The 16614-nt window shown below is 38.2% G+C and overlaps 1 protein-coding gene and 1 pseudogene across 5 annotated transcripts; one reads left to right on the forward strand and one right to left on the reverse strand.

The window, feature by feature from the left end:
- Window positions 1-920: 920 nt before the first annotated feature.
- LOC104418283 (box C/D snoRNA protein 1) lies at window positions 921-6296 on the reverse strand. Of its 5 annotated transcripts, none has more exons than XM_018863230.2 (8): window positions 5952-6296; window positions 5776-5851; window positions 4280-4314; window positions 3855-4086; window positions 3341-3542; window positions 2423-2491; window positions 2149-2281; window positions 921-1936 (listed from the first exon to the last, which is right to left on the reverse strand). In XM_018863230.2, exons 4-8 carry the CDS (start codon window positions 4084-4086, stop codon window positions 1334-1336), a joined length of 1239 nt encoding a protein of 412 aa, XP_018718775.2. In that variant the 5' UTR covers window positions 4280-4314; window positions 5776-5851; window positions 5952-6296; the 3' UTR covers window positions 921-1333. The 5 variants fall into 5 exon arrangements, with proteins under 5 accessions (XP_018718775.2, XP_039158177.1, XP_039158180.1 ...); XM_039302243.1 differs by lacking the exon at window positions 4280-4314 and adding an exon at window positions 5048-5135 and having other exon boundaries at window positions 5952-6262; XM_039302246.1 differs by having other exon boundaries at window positions 5957-5984.
- Window positions 5992-7928, forward strand: LOC120288375 (annotated as a pseudogene).
- The last annotated feature ends 8686 nt before the right edge of the window (window positions 7929-16614 follow it).

Raw genomic sequence — 16614 nt, forward strand, 5'->3', positions numbered from 1 at the left:
GCTTGCCTGAAGCAGCAATTGCCTCGCGAAACATCTGAAGCTGAAGTGTGGAAAAAAAAAATATAAACAATACAGATTAAGTTAATTTTAGTTGTTGATCATGTGGACCTCGGACTCCACATGATTAATGATTGAAATGATATTTGTCCATATAATCTATGCAATAACTTTTTTGGACTGTGGGATAGAAAGGACTAGAGAAGTTCCACACAATGGGCATAAATACCCTCATTTAATATATTTTATACAAAGATATTAAACGACATCGTAGGATGGTACATTGATTTTTTCCAAGTCAAGAGCACTTATATAGGTCAAAGGCCGTGACTTTACCAATTGATCTCCCATAGCTAGGTCTCTATACTCCTGCCCTTGGTTAAAAAAAAAAACAAAAAAACAAAATTGCATGATATAAATATTCTGTCATGAAAAATAAACGATTTGAAAAATACTTTTCTTAAAAATAATCGCTTATATCGCTTAAAATAATTAGTTAGTGAAAAATATTTTTGTTGTTAACAATAATTTGTATCTAAATATTTTTGGAAATGATGAAAATATAATTCATTCATTCATTTTTTTATAAACGATACAAATAATTATTTTTAACAAGATATTTTCTAAATCATTCATTTACCTGTAAAACAAACAAACAAACAGAGCTCGAAATTTCATCTTGACCTCTACTCATATGAGAAATTAAATTTTATCACTTGAGCAGCCTTGGCCTTCCAAAAGTGTCTTCTTTAATTAAGCAAATCAGAAGATTATGTCAAAAATTCAGTTATAGAGGGTAACATACAAGAACCTCAAGTTCAAATGTATTCATGTCATTATGCGTTGGATCCAATAGGAAAAACAACAATTGTCAGGCATTGATTCTGCATTTCAAGAATTTGCATTTCACAAGAGCCTCTTGATGAAAATGAAGACATTAATTTTTGCATCGCTTCTACAACTTAATGTCTACAAAATATGAAGACAGTGATCCGTAGGATCGAGGAGAATCGGAGTTCAAACTACACAAACAAAGTGCACACATAAATCAGAAATGAGATCAAACTCCACTTGCCCAAATTCCAAACCAAACCCAAAACTCAGCTACAAAATGCCTCTCTCCGTTGTAGAGAGAACGAGACGCATGCCTAATTTATAAACTTGTTCAAGCTTCCTGCAAAATATGATGAAGAGGAGAAAACAGGAGACTTTGCTGGAGTGACCATTCTGCATCAAAAGGACTCCTCAATCTCAGGCACCTCCAGGTCACATGATATTACAAAAAACCGTAAATATATACAACATAGCAAGCAGGAAAAGTCGTGAGAGTGGTTCATCATTCCAAAATCTCGCCTTCCTCTAATTCATCCACCACTGGTGTTAAGTTGCACCCTCCAGGTAAGCCTTCTCTTTCTTCTCTACCTTTTCTGGCAAGCTCATCATCCAATTCAAGAAAATCATCGGGATTCATTTGTGCAATGAGATTTGAGTAGGCATCTATCAGTCCCTGATCGAAGTCAATTTCCATGTCCTCAATAATCCATGAGTCCCCAACATTGGAGGGAAGTGGTTCACTTAGTCCAGATACATGTCCTGCCAAGGGCCCACTTGATGCTTTTATATTTTGATGGGAAAACTGAGATCCTCCACTTGAGTTCCCTTGCTGCATTAGGTCACACACCCGCGATTCCAAACAGCCATTATCTTCAATAATCTCCTCCCTGAAGTGGACACCATGCACATTTGAATTACCACTTCCGACAGAGCACTGCAAATCTGATTTAGGAGTGATGGCTCTCCCGTCTTTCACAACTTCAAAATCACAACTGTGTGATGGAAGGAAGACGTGCATCACAGGATATTCTAAGATGACAACATTTGCCAATAGTTGCCTAAGAGGGGTGTTTATGTCCAACTCCTTGAAAGGTGATTTGGGACCCTGGATTGGCAAAAAGTAGAAATGAACTCACTAGGCCGAACATTTAACCACTGAGAAGTCTGATAGGCAGCATTAAAGATGGATGGTCAACTCCAAAGATTGATCCATAATTGATCTGAGATACCCCCTCCATTATAGAGAAAGATCCACAGCATGAACAAGCAAACAGAAAGACTAAACTTCATGAGCACGCTTGAAGAAGGGAAGATTACCTTTGGATATTTACGAATAAAAAGTCTGAGATTGTCCAGCTGTTCATCACAAAAATGCTTTAGCTGATGGTTCCATGGACCAGGTTTCAGATGTTTCTCAATGACAGTACGAAGGGTCATGTCCTCATGTATTCTGCAATAAAAACCATCCTCAACCACTAAACATGGTACCATTGCTTTTTGGAATGGACAGTAGCACAAATTAATTCTCATCTCTAGAGGTGAACATAGGTACTGCAGATCAGCTTTCATCAAGCTTAACAACATGACTCACCCATGGTCACATAATACCACATCTGTCGAGTGAAAGCGCCATTCAATTGTCCATGAAATAAATTTCTTCCTGAGACATTTAAAAAAGCACAGTTTATAGATGAGAAACTACAAAACTATTCCAAAATCACATTCTGACTATAAATTTTCTTAAGCAAAAACATCTTCAAAGAAGAGGGCTGATAAAGGCAGGAAAGTATTAGCCAAAAGCATGGGAATGCCAAGGTCAAGTAGACCGAAAAACTACTTACAAAATTCAATGAAAATCATTTCTAAAAAAAAAAAAAATGACATTTATGGACACCTTTAATCTGTATATCCAAAGCATGACCAAAGAGTCAACACCTGACAAGTCCTGCACTTCCTAATCTCATGGCAAGAAAAAAACTTGCAAATGAGATTAAAACCTAAATAAGCAGGTTAGATAAGTTCAACCATGCTTGTTTAAGAAATGTTCCTGATCGATGAATGTAATTGCATAGAAGGACTCACTTCTTGATAGCATTTTCTCAGTTAAATGATCGATTCCAAATATTCTTAGGAGCTGCAACTGTGATCCAGATATAAACCCATATAATGAAGATTCAGAGACATAGAGATAGAAGAGCTGATCTTAACCTTCCATAATACATCTTTTATCATCAGATGGCTTGATTATTGACTTAAGGAGAAAAAAGATGAGAAGGAGATCACATCATCACAGGTAGAGTAAATACTGACATTGTTATCACTAAATCCCTAGAGCAAGATCAGGTTTTAAAGATAAATATTTAATGCCTTCAGAAGTACCCAGCTGATCTAATATTGTATACCCCAGCCAAGAGAATGACCCCCTATTGTGCAGAACTTGTAGTCATCTTACAAAATCGATAGCATAGTATATATAGTCCACTCTAAGGTCAAGATTCTGACATCACACCTTTGCTCATATCGAGACTGATTTCGGCCCCTTCTTGACAGTCCACTTGGAAGGAGCAAGAGTTTCGTTCTCCTACTAGCAGCTGCACGCCGGAGGTTTTGGAGGGGAAACGGCAGCTTAAAATAAGGATGCACACTTAATTTAGTTCTTGTTCTGTGAGCAGCTTCAGTCACCCTCTTCACTTCCTCGAGCAAATTATAGTCTACGTCCATCATGAATTTCAAAGAATTATGAACATAAAAAACTCAAGAATAAATGAAAGATTCTTAAAAAGTAAATATGAAAACAGAAGTCTTGACCCAAAAAAAAAAAAAAAAAAAAAAAAGGAGAAAAGAAAGCAGAAGTAAGCTTTGGGCTTAAGCTAATTTTCTGAGGAAAAGAAACCATTCAGATAAAGGGCAATTACCAATAAAAATTTATGCCTGAATAATCAAACTCAAGAAAAAAGCTAGAATTTTGATACGCATTCATGTGCAGTGGGGGGGGGCGGGGGAGAGAGAGAGAGAGAGTATACCAGAGAGGAGAACATTGTCATTAAATTGAGAGAGAGGGATGAACTCAGTCTGATTCTTCTTGCCATTGCAGCCAGTACGGTGTTTATGAGCATTTACGCACAGAAGGCTACATGAGCGGAAAAAACATGCAGGACACTTGTATTTTGATGGGTTCTTTTCACACTCTTGACATAGAAGAGCCTGTTGCTTCGCAAGTGGTGTGTCCACATTTTCTTCTGCTTGATCTTCCATCTGAAGCAAATTTAAAAGGGTTGAAAAGAATGGTATTTGGAATAGTAAGACAATGTGACATGATAATTTAAATAAATGAGAAAAATAAAATCTAGTCAAGAGAACAATCCTCCAATTATTTCACAGAAACAATCCTTAGACAGCAAGAAATAGATCAATGGGAAATAAAGGTATGTGCCACAGATCGTTTTATCTTGACCAGTGGATTCCAGGGCCTCAAAAAATGGCCATCATTGAGAGAGTAGGTCAGGTCAGCTGCAATTCAGAACCTTTTATGATAAGACAAGGAATCTGAGGAATCTCTTATACCCTTACCTCATTAGGTCAATCACACAATATAAGGCAGTACACTGTCATATTGAATCCATTCTGGTGTTTGGTGAAAACAACAAATAAATATTAACTGCAAAATACACCTTTGAGAGAAGTCCATAAGAGTTATCTTATCATTATTACCGTCCAAAGCAGATCACTTGAAAATTGTACACCAGCAATCTCTAAAACACTACATTTTTATTACAAAGCACAACCACAAAAATGAAAAGATACAATCACACATCAAATCCATTTGCAAGAACCATTTTTCTCAGATATGGGAGCCAACATGGGTACTTGTATCTGATTGTCCAAGTTTTCATTTCACAACAGGTATGAGGCAACAAGTGTCCAAAATTTGGATACAAGTGCAGGGATATATTTAAAATAGACAATATGCGCACCTGATAATAACTATTACTAAAGCATTGCTTTGACGTTAACTTCATCTCAGTAATTTTAATAGACGGCATTTTGAAACAACATTATGGATTGAGGATCACATGATCCTACAAATTTAACAAACCGTGGCCAAATTGTGAAGCTTTTACTCAGTTTTGCACAGTTACATACACATCAACATTAAAACAAGGGAAAAAAGTTCAAACATAGGAACACTGTGAATTCCTGCACTCCAACATCATACGTTTTCTCTGTCTTTTTCTTTGTGGACTCCTCCACTCGACTTTGGAGAAGGCCCAAAATTTTCTCTTCTTAACATCCTCCAGCAGCTTCTTCATAAAAAATTGCCACCAACACAAAGAAGTTGTTAGGATTGGCATCCTACATAGGATCATAACATCCTAAAAATTACACCAACAATAAAAAAGTCTTGGATAACCATATGGAATTTATCAATTATTAAAATTGTATGACATTAACACTTCAAAATAGTGTAAATTTTAAGTTTATGACGTCTTCATACTATATGAGCCAGGCCATAGTGACATTGAACCTAACACCCGACTGATTCTGCCCAAGTGCCTCACTTCCACGAGGCATTGATGGAGGAACAGGTGGTTTGGGGGAGGAGACGCTCCGCCAGCAGAAGTCAGCGTAGGATTTTGCATGCTCTCATTTTGACAGGCTCGAGAATGCAAATCCCGGGTCGAAGACATCTTAACAAATACTAATAATAACAACAACTAGGAACAGAAACAATGCAACAAGAGCGACAAATCGAAGTAACTATAATCGAAAGCCAGAACAATATCACAGCTCAGCCCATGCACAACCAGTCATCAGCATCAAGTATCAACCAAAGTAAGAAACTCCCGATCCATTCAACTCTAATTTCACAGCCCATCCATCCACCATCCATTCAATTCATAACATCCATAAGACACTATTCAAACTCCAGTTTAAGAACTATACCCTGAAGAATCACCGAAACAAATCCTTCAGCACGACTCCTTTCTCGGTGTTTTTCCAAAGTTCGGCACGATTCAGCCTGTTCAGCATCCACAAACAACCCATGTAATTTGTTAGCAATCGCGTTTATAAAATAAAGAACAGAAATTTCGGCTAAAAGAAAAAGGAAAAACCCTCACTGAACTAGAAGCGCCGGCCGTGTCGGTGCGTCCAAAGCTTATGGAGGGCCACGAGGCGCGAGCCGTCGCCGTCGAAGCTCGCGGAGGCCGATACGAACAGAAGAAACGAGAGCGACCGTCGCGATTCGCTGTCGTTCCGGTCGCGGCGTCGAAGCTCCCTCGGGCCCTACGGTCGTGGAGATGCGCTCGCCCGTGGCACGCGGCGGGCCGCGCCGTCGCGGTGCGTCTCGCCGGCCGGGCGGCGGCGGCGGCGGCGCTCGACGGCGGACGAAACTCGCGGGTGGGGCGTGGCTGCGGGAGAGGAAAGCGAAAAGACGAGCGCGCGGCGGAAGAGAAGGGGAGATTTTTTATATTTCTGAAAGGCCGACCGAGCCCGACCCGACCCGACCCGACCCGACCGGCCCGAATTCAGAAGATCCGGATCCGGAATAGCCGGTCCAGCGGTGACCCGACCCGACCCCATCGCGGGATCGCGATCCTTTGTCCCGGCCATTGTAGCACACGTGTGTCGCCCAGGGCATAAAGGGGCATGATGACCTGACGTCATCCTTACTTTCCTCCGGCTTATCACCGGCAGTTTATTTAGGATTCCAAACTCAACGATGGCAACTAACCCGACCCGACCCATTTTCTCTCCCTCACCCTTTTCTCTTTTCTCTTCCTGTGTGCGCAGAGGGGGGAGGACTCGTTAAAACTACTCAGGGAAGAAGGGAAGCCATGGAAGAAGCTCTGCCTCCGGTGGCTGAACTGCGTGATCCCACCAAGTTGGGCAGCCCCGCGGTTCTACGCGCTTCTGGATTTCGTCAGACGATCTAAGGAGGACGAGTTAGTGAGGGCTTGGAGGAGGAGGGAGGTTTTGGTGATGAACAGCATCGTGGATAATCAGAGTTATAAGGAGCTCAGTGTGTGCTTGGATTTGATCAGGGAAATATTCGGAGGACCCGGTTCTGGTGTCGAGGTTGGGGTATATTCAGATGCAGGTTGGGGATTTGGAGGGCGCGAGGAGCTCGTTAGTGGATCGAGGGGATGGCGAGCGAAGGGAAGGGTCGTGGGTGGTTGAGTGAGGTTGAGTTGAAAAATCTTTGTGAATAGAGAAATAAGGCCTTGTAGGCCTTGTTGTATTTGGTGGGGAAGGATTATATGTGTCGGCTGCGAGGGGTCATGAGGAGTGTACTGAAAGAAATGATTCGGATGTGGTGGCGATCAACAATTAGGCGATTTGTTTAATGTATCTGAGGGACTTGTCGGATTCAATCAAAGTGTTGGAGAACGCGCTTGAAAGGGTTCCTACCTTTGCTTTGAATGATTCTCTCGTGGTGAATCTGTGTAGTATGCACGAGTTGGCGTACGTCAATCATTCGGATATTAACCGTGTGTCCGTTAATTATTTTTTTCCGGAGGATGATTTCTAATAAGAAATTATTCTTTTTTATTCTGTTATCGAGAATAATTTATAAATATTTTAAGACGTTTGATAATTACTCAAAATTTAAATTTGCTTAATTCTGAAATTGTTCTTAAGAACAAAGAAGTAACTTTCTTTTTACTCCTTGATTATATTTCAAATCTATTTCTAAGAATAAAAATTTTACCAAATGAATTTCTATTCCAAATCTACCCCCGAGAATAAAAGAATATAAAAATAAAATAATAAAAATTGTTGCTAGCGGGAAGACCACCACCCTGGCACCATGCATCAATCACCTAATGGCCCTTGCGTCGCAAGGGCTTCGAACTCCTGACCTCTCTCTCAAAGGCCTGAAGCCTATCCAGCGGAGCCATCATGGCCGATGGTAAAGAATATAAATTGTTACTGTCTGGTAAATTGCCAAATGCATCCTAAAAAGGCTGAGTAATTGGATTGCGCAAGAGGCTCTTGATGATTTTGATTCATCGTGTACTAGGACTTGTTGGTACTATCTCGTCCACTATCATATGATAGGTTGCTTACTAATGTCATCCAAGGGGCGAGGGTGATTCGAGGGTTGGGTTGGGATAATCGGCATTAGCAAGCCATCAGTCTTGGAGTTCAACTGAGAAATTAGTTTGACTCAACACCATCGGGTATATAGCGACAATTTAGCAATATTGAGGGGCGGGAATGAGAAAACATATGATGAGGGACTAATTATCTTCCTTCTTTCTAGGTAAGCTCAAAATATATATTTATCAAGTGGTGGTCCTAATGTAGTACTTGTCGCAAGCAACCAGCATCTTCAAACAAATTATGGACACTAGACTTGAGCTTGACTTATAATGATGACTGCGTTTATAATCTGTTTATGTCCCGATAAAAGGCAATCCTGATCTCATCTAATTCTTAGAATGTGTGATAGGCCTGCTGTCTTGGAATTCCGATGCAACAACCAATATCATTGACCAGATGAGAGCTATGTAGCCAAAGAAGATCGTTCCACAAGTATAACATTGCCTAATTCATCAAAAAAATATCTACTGATATGCCATGAAATAGCCCCTCTATGGTGACCGAAGGCGGGATTCAATAAAAGTGAAGGCTTATCCTAGCATGCAAACCTGAAAAGAGAACCTCTTCATGATCTTAGACAAACAAGAATTTGTGTATACCGCAACATAAGTATGTGATATCCCTTATGAGTACAGGGGACTTTGATCAAGCACCACATGCACAAATAGAACTGCAAAGTCAAAGCATTTGTGACATAGAAAGTGTGTCCTTAACTCGAATCTCTTATCATCAAATCTCTAGTGATGATAGACATCACATAAATGCAAACCTAAGAAGAAATTATACAGTCATGAAATGAAAAAAGGCCATATACTCTCATCAACCCTACTAAAATGACTATTGGCACAATCTGGATGATTCTACTGTTCTACTCGTATAAATGTGATGAGTGATCCCGCATTTGGTAATTTTATGAAAAAGTTAGTAAACATAAAAAACCGGTAGATTAAAATAATTATTAATCTATTGATTTCTTGATAATTTGCTATAACTTAGCAACACTTTTATGCAACTACTAACTTGTCTGATCTTTTATGGAATTTTATTTGTCTTTCTCCTAATCATCTTAAATTTACCAACTCTTATGCTGAAATTGGCATTTTTAAATAATAATATTTTTTTAAAATTTTTTTAATATTTCTCTCTCTTTTTTTTTCCCTTTCTTCACTTGTTTTTTTGGAATTCTAAAGGTCAATGGGGGTTGCTAGCTAACCCTCGTTGACACTTTATGAAGGCGTTGTGGCCCTTACCCTTGCCAATGGATGTCATTGCCCTCACTATGGTCAGTGAGGGCGAGGCCAAGGGCCACTGCATCCTCACTAGCCAAAGCAAGGGCTCATGAGCCCTCACCTAGTTTTGGTAAGGACTGCGACCTAAGTGACATCGACATGACATGACACGACAAAACACAATATATCGACAAGTCATTTCTAAAAAATAGAGAATTCCGATATGTTAGAAACACGTTGTATATTAAATATTATTTTTATAGTTATCATTTTCATGATTGTTTTAATCAAATTAATTTGATTCAAACTTTAAATAAAAATAATAAAAAGAATAAATTTACACTAAAAATATCAATCCACCATTTAATAATATCATTTATTGTTTCAAATTTGACAAATTCAACTCCATTCCAATAATCCATAAAACTTGGAGAGAAAAAACAAGCAAATTTAAATTTTGGACTTACATGTCAAATGTCGGAAAAGAAAATAAAAAGAAAAACTTTAGGGTGAATAGTATATCATAGGAAGTGAGAGTTAGAAGAGAAAAAAAAAGAAAACTAGATTTTTCTTCTTTCCCCATTGATTATTTTTATTATTGTTTTTTATTTTTCACATATATATATTTTGACCCCTTATTGATTGAAACTTTTTAAAATTGATATCGTGTGTCAGAATCACGTGTTGAAAACTCGTATGTTGGAGAGTATCGAGAAAGTTAATTAAGTGTCAGATTTTCTGATACATATTGACATAGTGTCCAAAAGTGTCAAAGAATGTTGGACACGTCTCGAGTATCTATCACAATACAAAAACTCTCAAGAGTATTGGTGCTTCTTAAAATGTGACACCCTCTCCAAATCTAGGTCAAACCTAGAGCCGACAAGGGCCATAGCCCCTTAGCCCTAGTGCTAGTGAAGGTTGGGTGGTGACCTTTCCCAGTCCTCAAGCTTCCTAGGAAAAAAGAAGAAGAAAAAGCCATAAAAATGATAAAAAAAAATCAAAATATTATTAACAAATATTCATGTGGCACCACCCACATCATTTCAAAGCTAGTTGTGCTATAATAGGATTTTTTGGCAAAAATTGGCTAGAATGACTCAATTGGTACAAATGTAAAATGTTTAGGATTAAATCGGAACAAACATAAAGGCTTTTTTGGTACTTTTCCCTTGTGAAACAACTATTGATCACCCTCCCTCTCGTATTTCACATCAAATATGACCCAACACATTTTATTCTCTCATACGGCAACTTTGTAAGAAAAGGTTCGGGCATATGCCCTTTATTCATCCATCCAAGCGCAAGTCAAGTCCCCTCCATTGTTTATCAGGGAAACATCATGGCAAATCTCCATGCTACATTGTTTTTTGTGGTTTTCATACATTGTGTATTGTGTAAGTCCCATTGCCATTGGCAGAGAAGGGAAAATTTTAATCAATCATTACTAAATTTATTGTACATATGCAAATTTAGTTACAAAATTTTCAATTTTGTCAAATGAGTCATAAACCTTTGCACATAATTCTAAATGAGTCATCTTATGTGGCACACAGCTATGTTAGCGATTTTCATGGAAATTTGACTGTATATTGGAATTTCGATAAGATTCTTTAAATTTAAATTGACAAAATCAAAAAATTTATCATTGAATTGGCATTTGTATAATAGATTTTCAACTAATTGGACAATCTTCCTGCAAAAAAAGCATTATTTATTTAGGACAACGCTATTTCCACCTCCTAAATGATTATAGCAATCCCTATCTGCGCTAAAAAGACAAAATTGTCGTTAAATTTTCAATTGCAGTTTAAAGTGATGGCCCCACTGGCCCCACTCTTTGTTTTTTCTATTGTTCCTTTTTCTATTCATGATAGTTGCATAATTAAGCATTTCACATATGTTGTTTTTTCAGCATATTAAAGAAAAATGCATTCTCATGTATTCTTATAACATTTTACATACTCCATGTAAAATCATTTCACTAATAGTAAGGAAAAAAGACATTCTTTAATATAGTATAAAACTAAAAAGTCGCTTCTTCGTTATTGATTTTATAACAACTTACCTATTTTTGGTCCATCTTATCTAAAAAGCTCACTATCTTGTTGAGCTTTTCATTAATTTCATTAGTCTACTATATAGATCAAATCTCTTAATTTATAATATTAATGAATTTATCTTTTTTCCTCATTATACTAGCAAAATGCTTTTATACAGATAATGTAAGATGTTAGAGGAATTTATTGGAATACACTAAAAATATTATGCACAATAAGGTATCTAGATATACTTAGTGAATAATTCATAAATAATATTAATTTTTGTCAATATAGAATAATGATATTTCATCAGCATTTTTTTTCAAAAAAAAAGTTCTTACTTCATGCAATGTTTTTATTTATTAAATTTAATCTACTTAATAATTTAATTATAATTATAATCAACAACATGAAAACGAACTAGATTTATGGGAAATTTCTCTTTTGACAAAACAAATTTTATGGAAGCAATATCTAACAATAAAAATAAAAATGATGCGTTTAACATGTATGGAAAATCTACAACAAACAAAACCTAAACATATTAAATTATTAATTATGGTAAGTAGAACCTGCATAAATATAGAAAAACATTTTAAAAAGGAAAGTAAATACATATAGGACCCCCAATTTAAATTGCAATTGAATAATGTCACGTCATGATCATCCGAGCATGTGCCCATCCCTTAGTGATTGATTAATTAGCGATGTCCTAGGACGCATTGCCGACCCATTCTTTTTAATGTGCATGCGGAAGCGAATAATTAATCCCTAGATAACAACAAGATGTGATAGAAAAGCAGAACCATAAATTTAAAAATAAAATAAAATCATAACACACTTATATACATATCAAACCATGTCTTATACAAAACCATCTGATATATATATAAGGTTTGTAAAACCGGGGGGGGGGGGGATTTCATAAAACTACATATTCTCATCCTAATCCTCATTGGAGCAATACATCGGGGTACCTAGATCTGAGAGATTCGGGTCTACCACCAAACCACCGGGAGGATCTGTTGTGCCTTCCTCAAAAGTAACCTCCAGCACATACAGAGGTATCTCAGATTCCGGTATGGGACCCTCTCTCTGGCCATTCCACTTATGATGGTACCCTGATCTGTATTGATGGGGTACCTTGTAGGGTAGAGCCTCATCAACCCAGACCGTGGTGCTTATGAGCTCATAGACCCAATTCCTAGGGCTCCCATGCAACAGAATATAGGACACTTGTTCTGTGACCTTCTTCGGCTATCCAAAACGCTCGGGAGGAGCTGCCTTCTAGGGATTTGAAATTGTTATACCACAACGGGGTGAGACAACGTCTCATCAAGTTCAACCCCTTAAGCCCCAACTATGAACTTTGGCTGTCCAAAATGCACGGGAGGAGCTACCATCTAGGGACTTGAAATTGTTATACCACAACGGGGTGAGACGACGTCTCAGCAAGTTCAACCTCCTAAGCCCCAACTATGAAGAAAATACGCCCAAAGGGCTGCCTAAGCACAAGCACAGGTCAGAGGACTTACCTTTGCCTCGGTTTCTTCCTGTAAGTCAGTATAATTCAAATACTCACGAATCACATCAACCAATCAAATCAAATCGAGTCATTGATCAATCGACTCAGTCGATTCCATGTCATCAAGACCATCTCTCGGTCAACCCACTCAATACTATCTATAAAGTACGATCAAATCATGTCTACTCACTCTAAATTGATGATAGATAGTATAGCTCACCTAAAGCTAATAGATTATGGCTCACCAGAAGTTGACAACCAAGTATACTGCTCGCGCTAAGCTGATATATCAAAGCTCATAGGCTGATATAGTATACTGACAATGCTCACCAAAAGCTCTTAAGGTATATTGTTCACCCAAAGCTGATATATCATGACCCTCAGGTTGATATAGTATATCGGTATACTGCTCATCCAAAGCCAACATATCAGAGCTTGTAGGCTGATATAGTATACCATCCTGGCCATCTAACAAATTTACTATTTTTATCATACTCGATAAAAATAATCATGTGTGGGTACATAGTTGGCTTTAGCCAAAATATAATATTTTCCTTTTTAAAAATCCCACTAATTCCACCGGTCCAAAAACTCATTTTGGCGTTATAAATCGACATCTGGTAATTTTCTAATTAATTACCAAAATTATTAAATTTTGGGATATATACCCAAAATCACAAATCATACTCAATTTGCACAGATTAGCATCCGGATAAATAAACCAACCATATCATTGTAATTAGCACGAAATTCCAGTCATCGGTTATCCCGGTCTAATTTATAGAAATTAATTAATTAAATAATTACAGAAATTAATTAATTAAATAATTACAGAAATTAATTATTAAATACCAATAAAGAGCAAAAATGCACACTTAAGCTAGAAAAGCCTAATTAAATGCCGATTCGGGTTTGGAAAATTTTCGAACTTCACTAGATAAATTCTAGAGCTTATCTACTTGCTAATTGAACTACTCTAATCACCTAACACGCGCGTTAACGAACGATTAAATCACTAATCCGTTCTAATTAATCACCTAGTTCTAGCTTAGCCTAAACTAATCAACCCTTAAGTGGTATTAACTTACTAAGCAAGGATTATTGAGTTAAACCACTTGATTTACAATTTGATCACACCATAACGACGGAAAGGCGGAGATGATGGATAAACTCTAAAGTGGGTTTGCCTTTTGAGGTTCAGAGGGGCACCAAAGCGGGCCAAATAGTGAGTTGGAAACCCACTATGTTCGAATTTGTGGCTGGGCAGAGAAGGGTGGAACTAGTGGTTGGCTTGGGCCGGAAACGAGCATAGTGATGCTAGGAGGCTTAGACAGGTGACTAAGGAGGTCGACGGCGACACATGGCAGCCGGGATAGCTCTAATAGATGGCAAGCAGGGCGCTAGTGGTGAGCACGGGTAGCAGAGACGCGCGAACTAGTGTGCGACTAGACGGTGAGCGGATGCGGGTTGCTGGCTCAGCGGGCGATTGGACGGCATGCAGTAGCTCTTGATAGGTAGCAGGGAGCTTCGGTTGGCCGGTGGTTTGGTTTGGAGGGGGAGAAGAAAGGGACAACTTGGCTTGTAGAGGGCCCCTCTTGCTTCACTCCTGTCTTTTTGTCTCCTTGAAGTGGTCCCACCATGTATGGTTGGCTTCCTTAGCAACTTGCAGCTCTCAAAGCTTCCTCTAGAAGTCTTGGAAGTGGTTCAAAAGTCATGGACCAAGGCCATACGACTTTCACAACATTTTCCCTCAATTTCACTTCAATTGCCTCTTGAATTAGTGCAATTCGGCTCCCGTAAATTCCATTATCGAGTCCTCGATCAAATTGGCATTTTTCCCTCCCAATAGATGTGGCATCTGAGAATTTCAACTACACCAATTAAGTATATATGGAACAAGAGAGGAACATTGACATTGGTCAAATTAAATTTTGTACCGAAGGAGTGGAATTCGGTTTTTGCTTGAAAAATCGTGTAATGTCTCTTGTTTGTGCGATTTGATGAGAAAAGAAAAGAAACCTTGTCACTTGATCGAAAATGTTTCATGTAAAGATTTATTTCTTTGGTTATATATTTATGCTTCATAATTATGGGCCTATATTTTTGGGGACCATGGGTCATTTTAGTTTGGACTTTTGGCCTCAGAATTTTGGGCCCAAGCAGGCCCAAAGAGCCCCCAAGAGTGTCGACCAAAAGAGAAGGGGGAGAGGAAGGAACCGGATGGAGAGAAGACTATGCCACCCTCTCCACTTGTAATCATCATGAAGCCACTTGTCCATCTCACAAGAACACTTGTCCTTGGATTGCCCCATTAATTTTCCACTTGTTCTCCTCATGAGAACACTTGTCCCTTACATGCAAAAATAGAGATTAATTGTTAATCAAAGAGCAAAAAAGGAGGGGGTTTTGGAAGTGAGAGGGAGAGAGAGAAAGGGGGGTGAGCCGAGCAACTAAGTGAGAGAGAGAGAGGGTTGAGTGAGAGACTGAGAGAGAGGGTGAGCAGACGTTCGGACGTGAGCCGTGAGAAGGAGGACTGCCTTCCACCGAGACCGTGCTGCTGCCATCGAGCCCGCCTTGCTCCGCCGTGTGTTTGTTGTGATTTTTGCTTGGATTAGAGGCAAGTAGAGTCCTAAAACCTACCCTTTGCTTGCTGTGATGTATGTGTAGAAGATGGTGAATTTTGGTTGTGGTAGATGTGATGAAAGGTTGAAACTATGGGGAGAAATTCGTTGGCCTAGCATGCTGTTTATGGAAAAACCAGTCAGACCATTCATGAGTTTGTGAGCTGCATGTGACTTTTTAGTTTGAATATTGCTTCAATCTCTTAATTAAAGTTGTAGAGAACATCTTGAGGAATAATATACTAAAATTTGAGACAAAACGGACAAGGATTGCCTGGTGAAACGATTTTCCTTTGGAGAGACTAGATCTGGAATTTGTTGTGCTGACCTTTAATGATTTCGTGGTCTGTAAAGTAGCTTTCTTGTGAAAATCTCACTTTGATCTCTTAATAAAAGTTGTAGTGTACTTCTTGAGGTAGAACATATCAAAAATTTAGAGGAAACGAACAAAAATAGATCGGTGAAATCGTTGTTCTTTGAAGAAACTGGATCTGGGAAAAACGCTACCTCGACCTAGTATGATTTCGTGATTTTTATAAAATCATATAGTTCAAATTTGATCGTGTGTCCTTAACGAAAGTTGTAGGCAATATTCTGAAAATGTAGAAAGAACGAATATATGTAGGTCAGTGAAACGAGTTTCTTTTGAAAGATGATAGTCTGGAAAAAGACGACACCGGGAACAGGAGGAATAAATCGTCTATATCTATTAATCTAGAACGATTTGAGTTTCTATTTATTCATGAGATATTTACCTCTAGGACTTGTCTATAACATGTCAAAATCTCAGAATTTTTGGAGTTCATTTGGGTATTTAATTTAAATTACTTCCGAAACTGTGCAAGCTGAAATATCGAAGTTTTGGAAACTGTGATGCATGGACCATACTGTTTTGTGTGAGATTCTTGTGATATAGTGTTATTAATGAGATATCTGCCTTTAGGTCTCGTCTATAAAGTGTCAAGTTTTCAGAATTTATTAATACCATTTACTAATTTTTATAGAGTTTTAACTAGAGGAATGTATTCTAATTTATCCGAAAAATTGATGTGTTTTTAAAAATAAATAAATTTGTCCATGTGATGTAATACTTTGAGTGGTTGATTTTGCTGCATATGTGATGACATATGGCATGTTATATGGCATGAAAAGTTGGTTGAGACCCTTGATATTGTTGCATCAAATACCATGTTGAAATTGAGATACATGTGTGAATATAAATTGAGATAATAACAAGACCGTCGGAGGTGTGAGCCAAC

Source organism: Eucalyptus grandis, chromosome 9, assembly GCF_016545825.1.
Source record: "Eucalyptus grandis isolate ANBG69807.140 chromosome 9, ASM1654582v1, whole genome shotgun sequence".
In the NCBI taxonomy this organism is placed as follows: domain Eukaryota; kingdom Viridiplantae; phylum Streptophyta; class Magnoliopsida; order Myrtales; family Myrtaceae; genus Eucalyptus; species Eucalyptus grandis.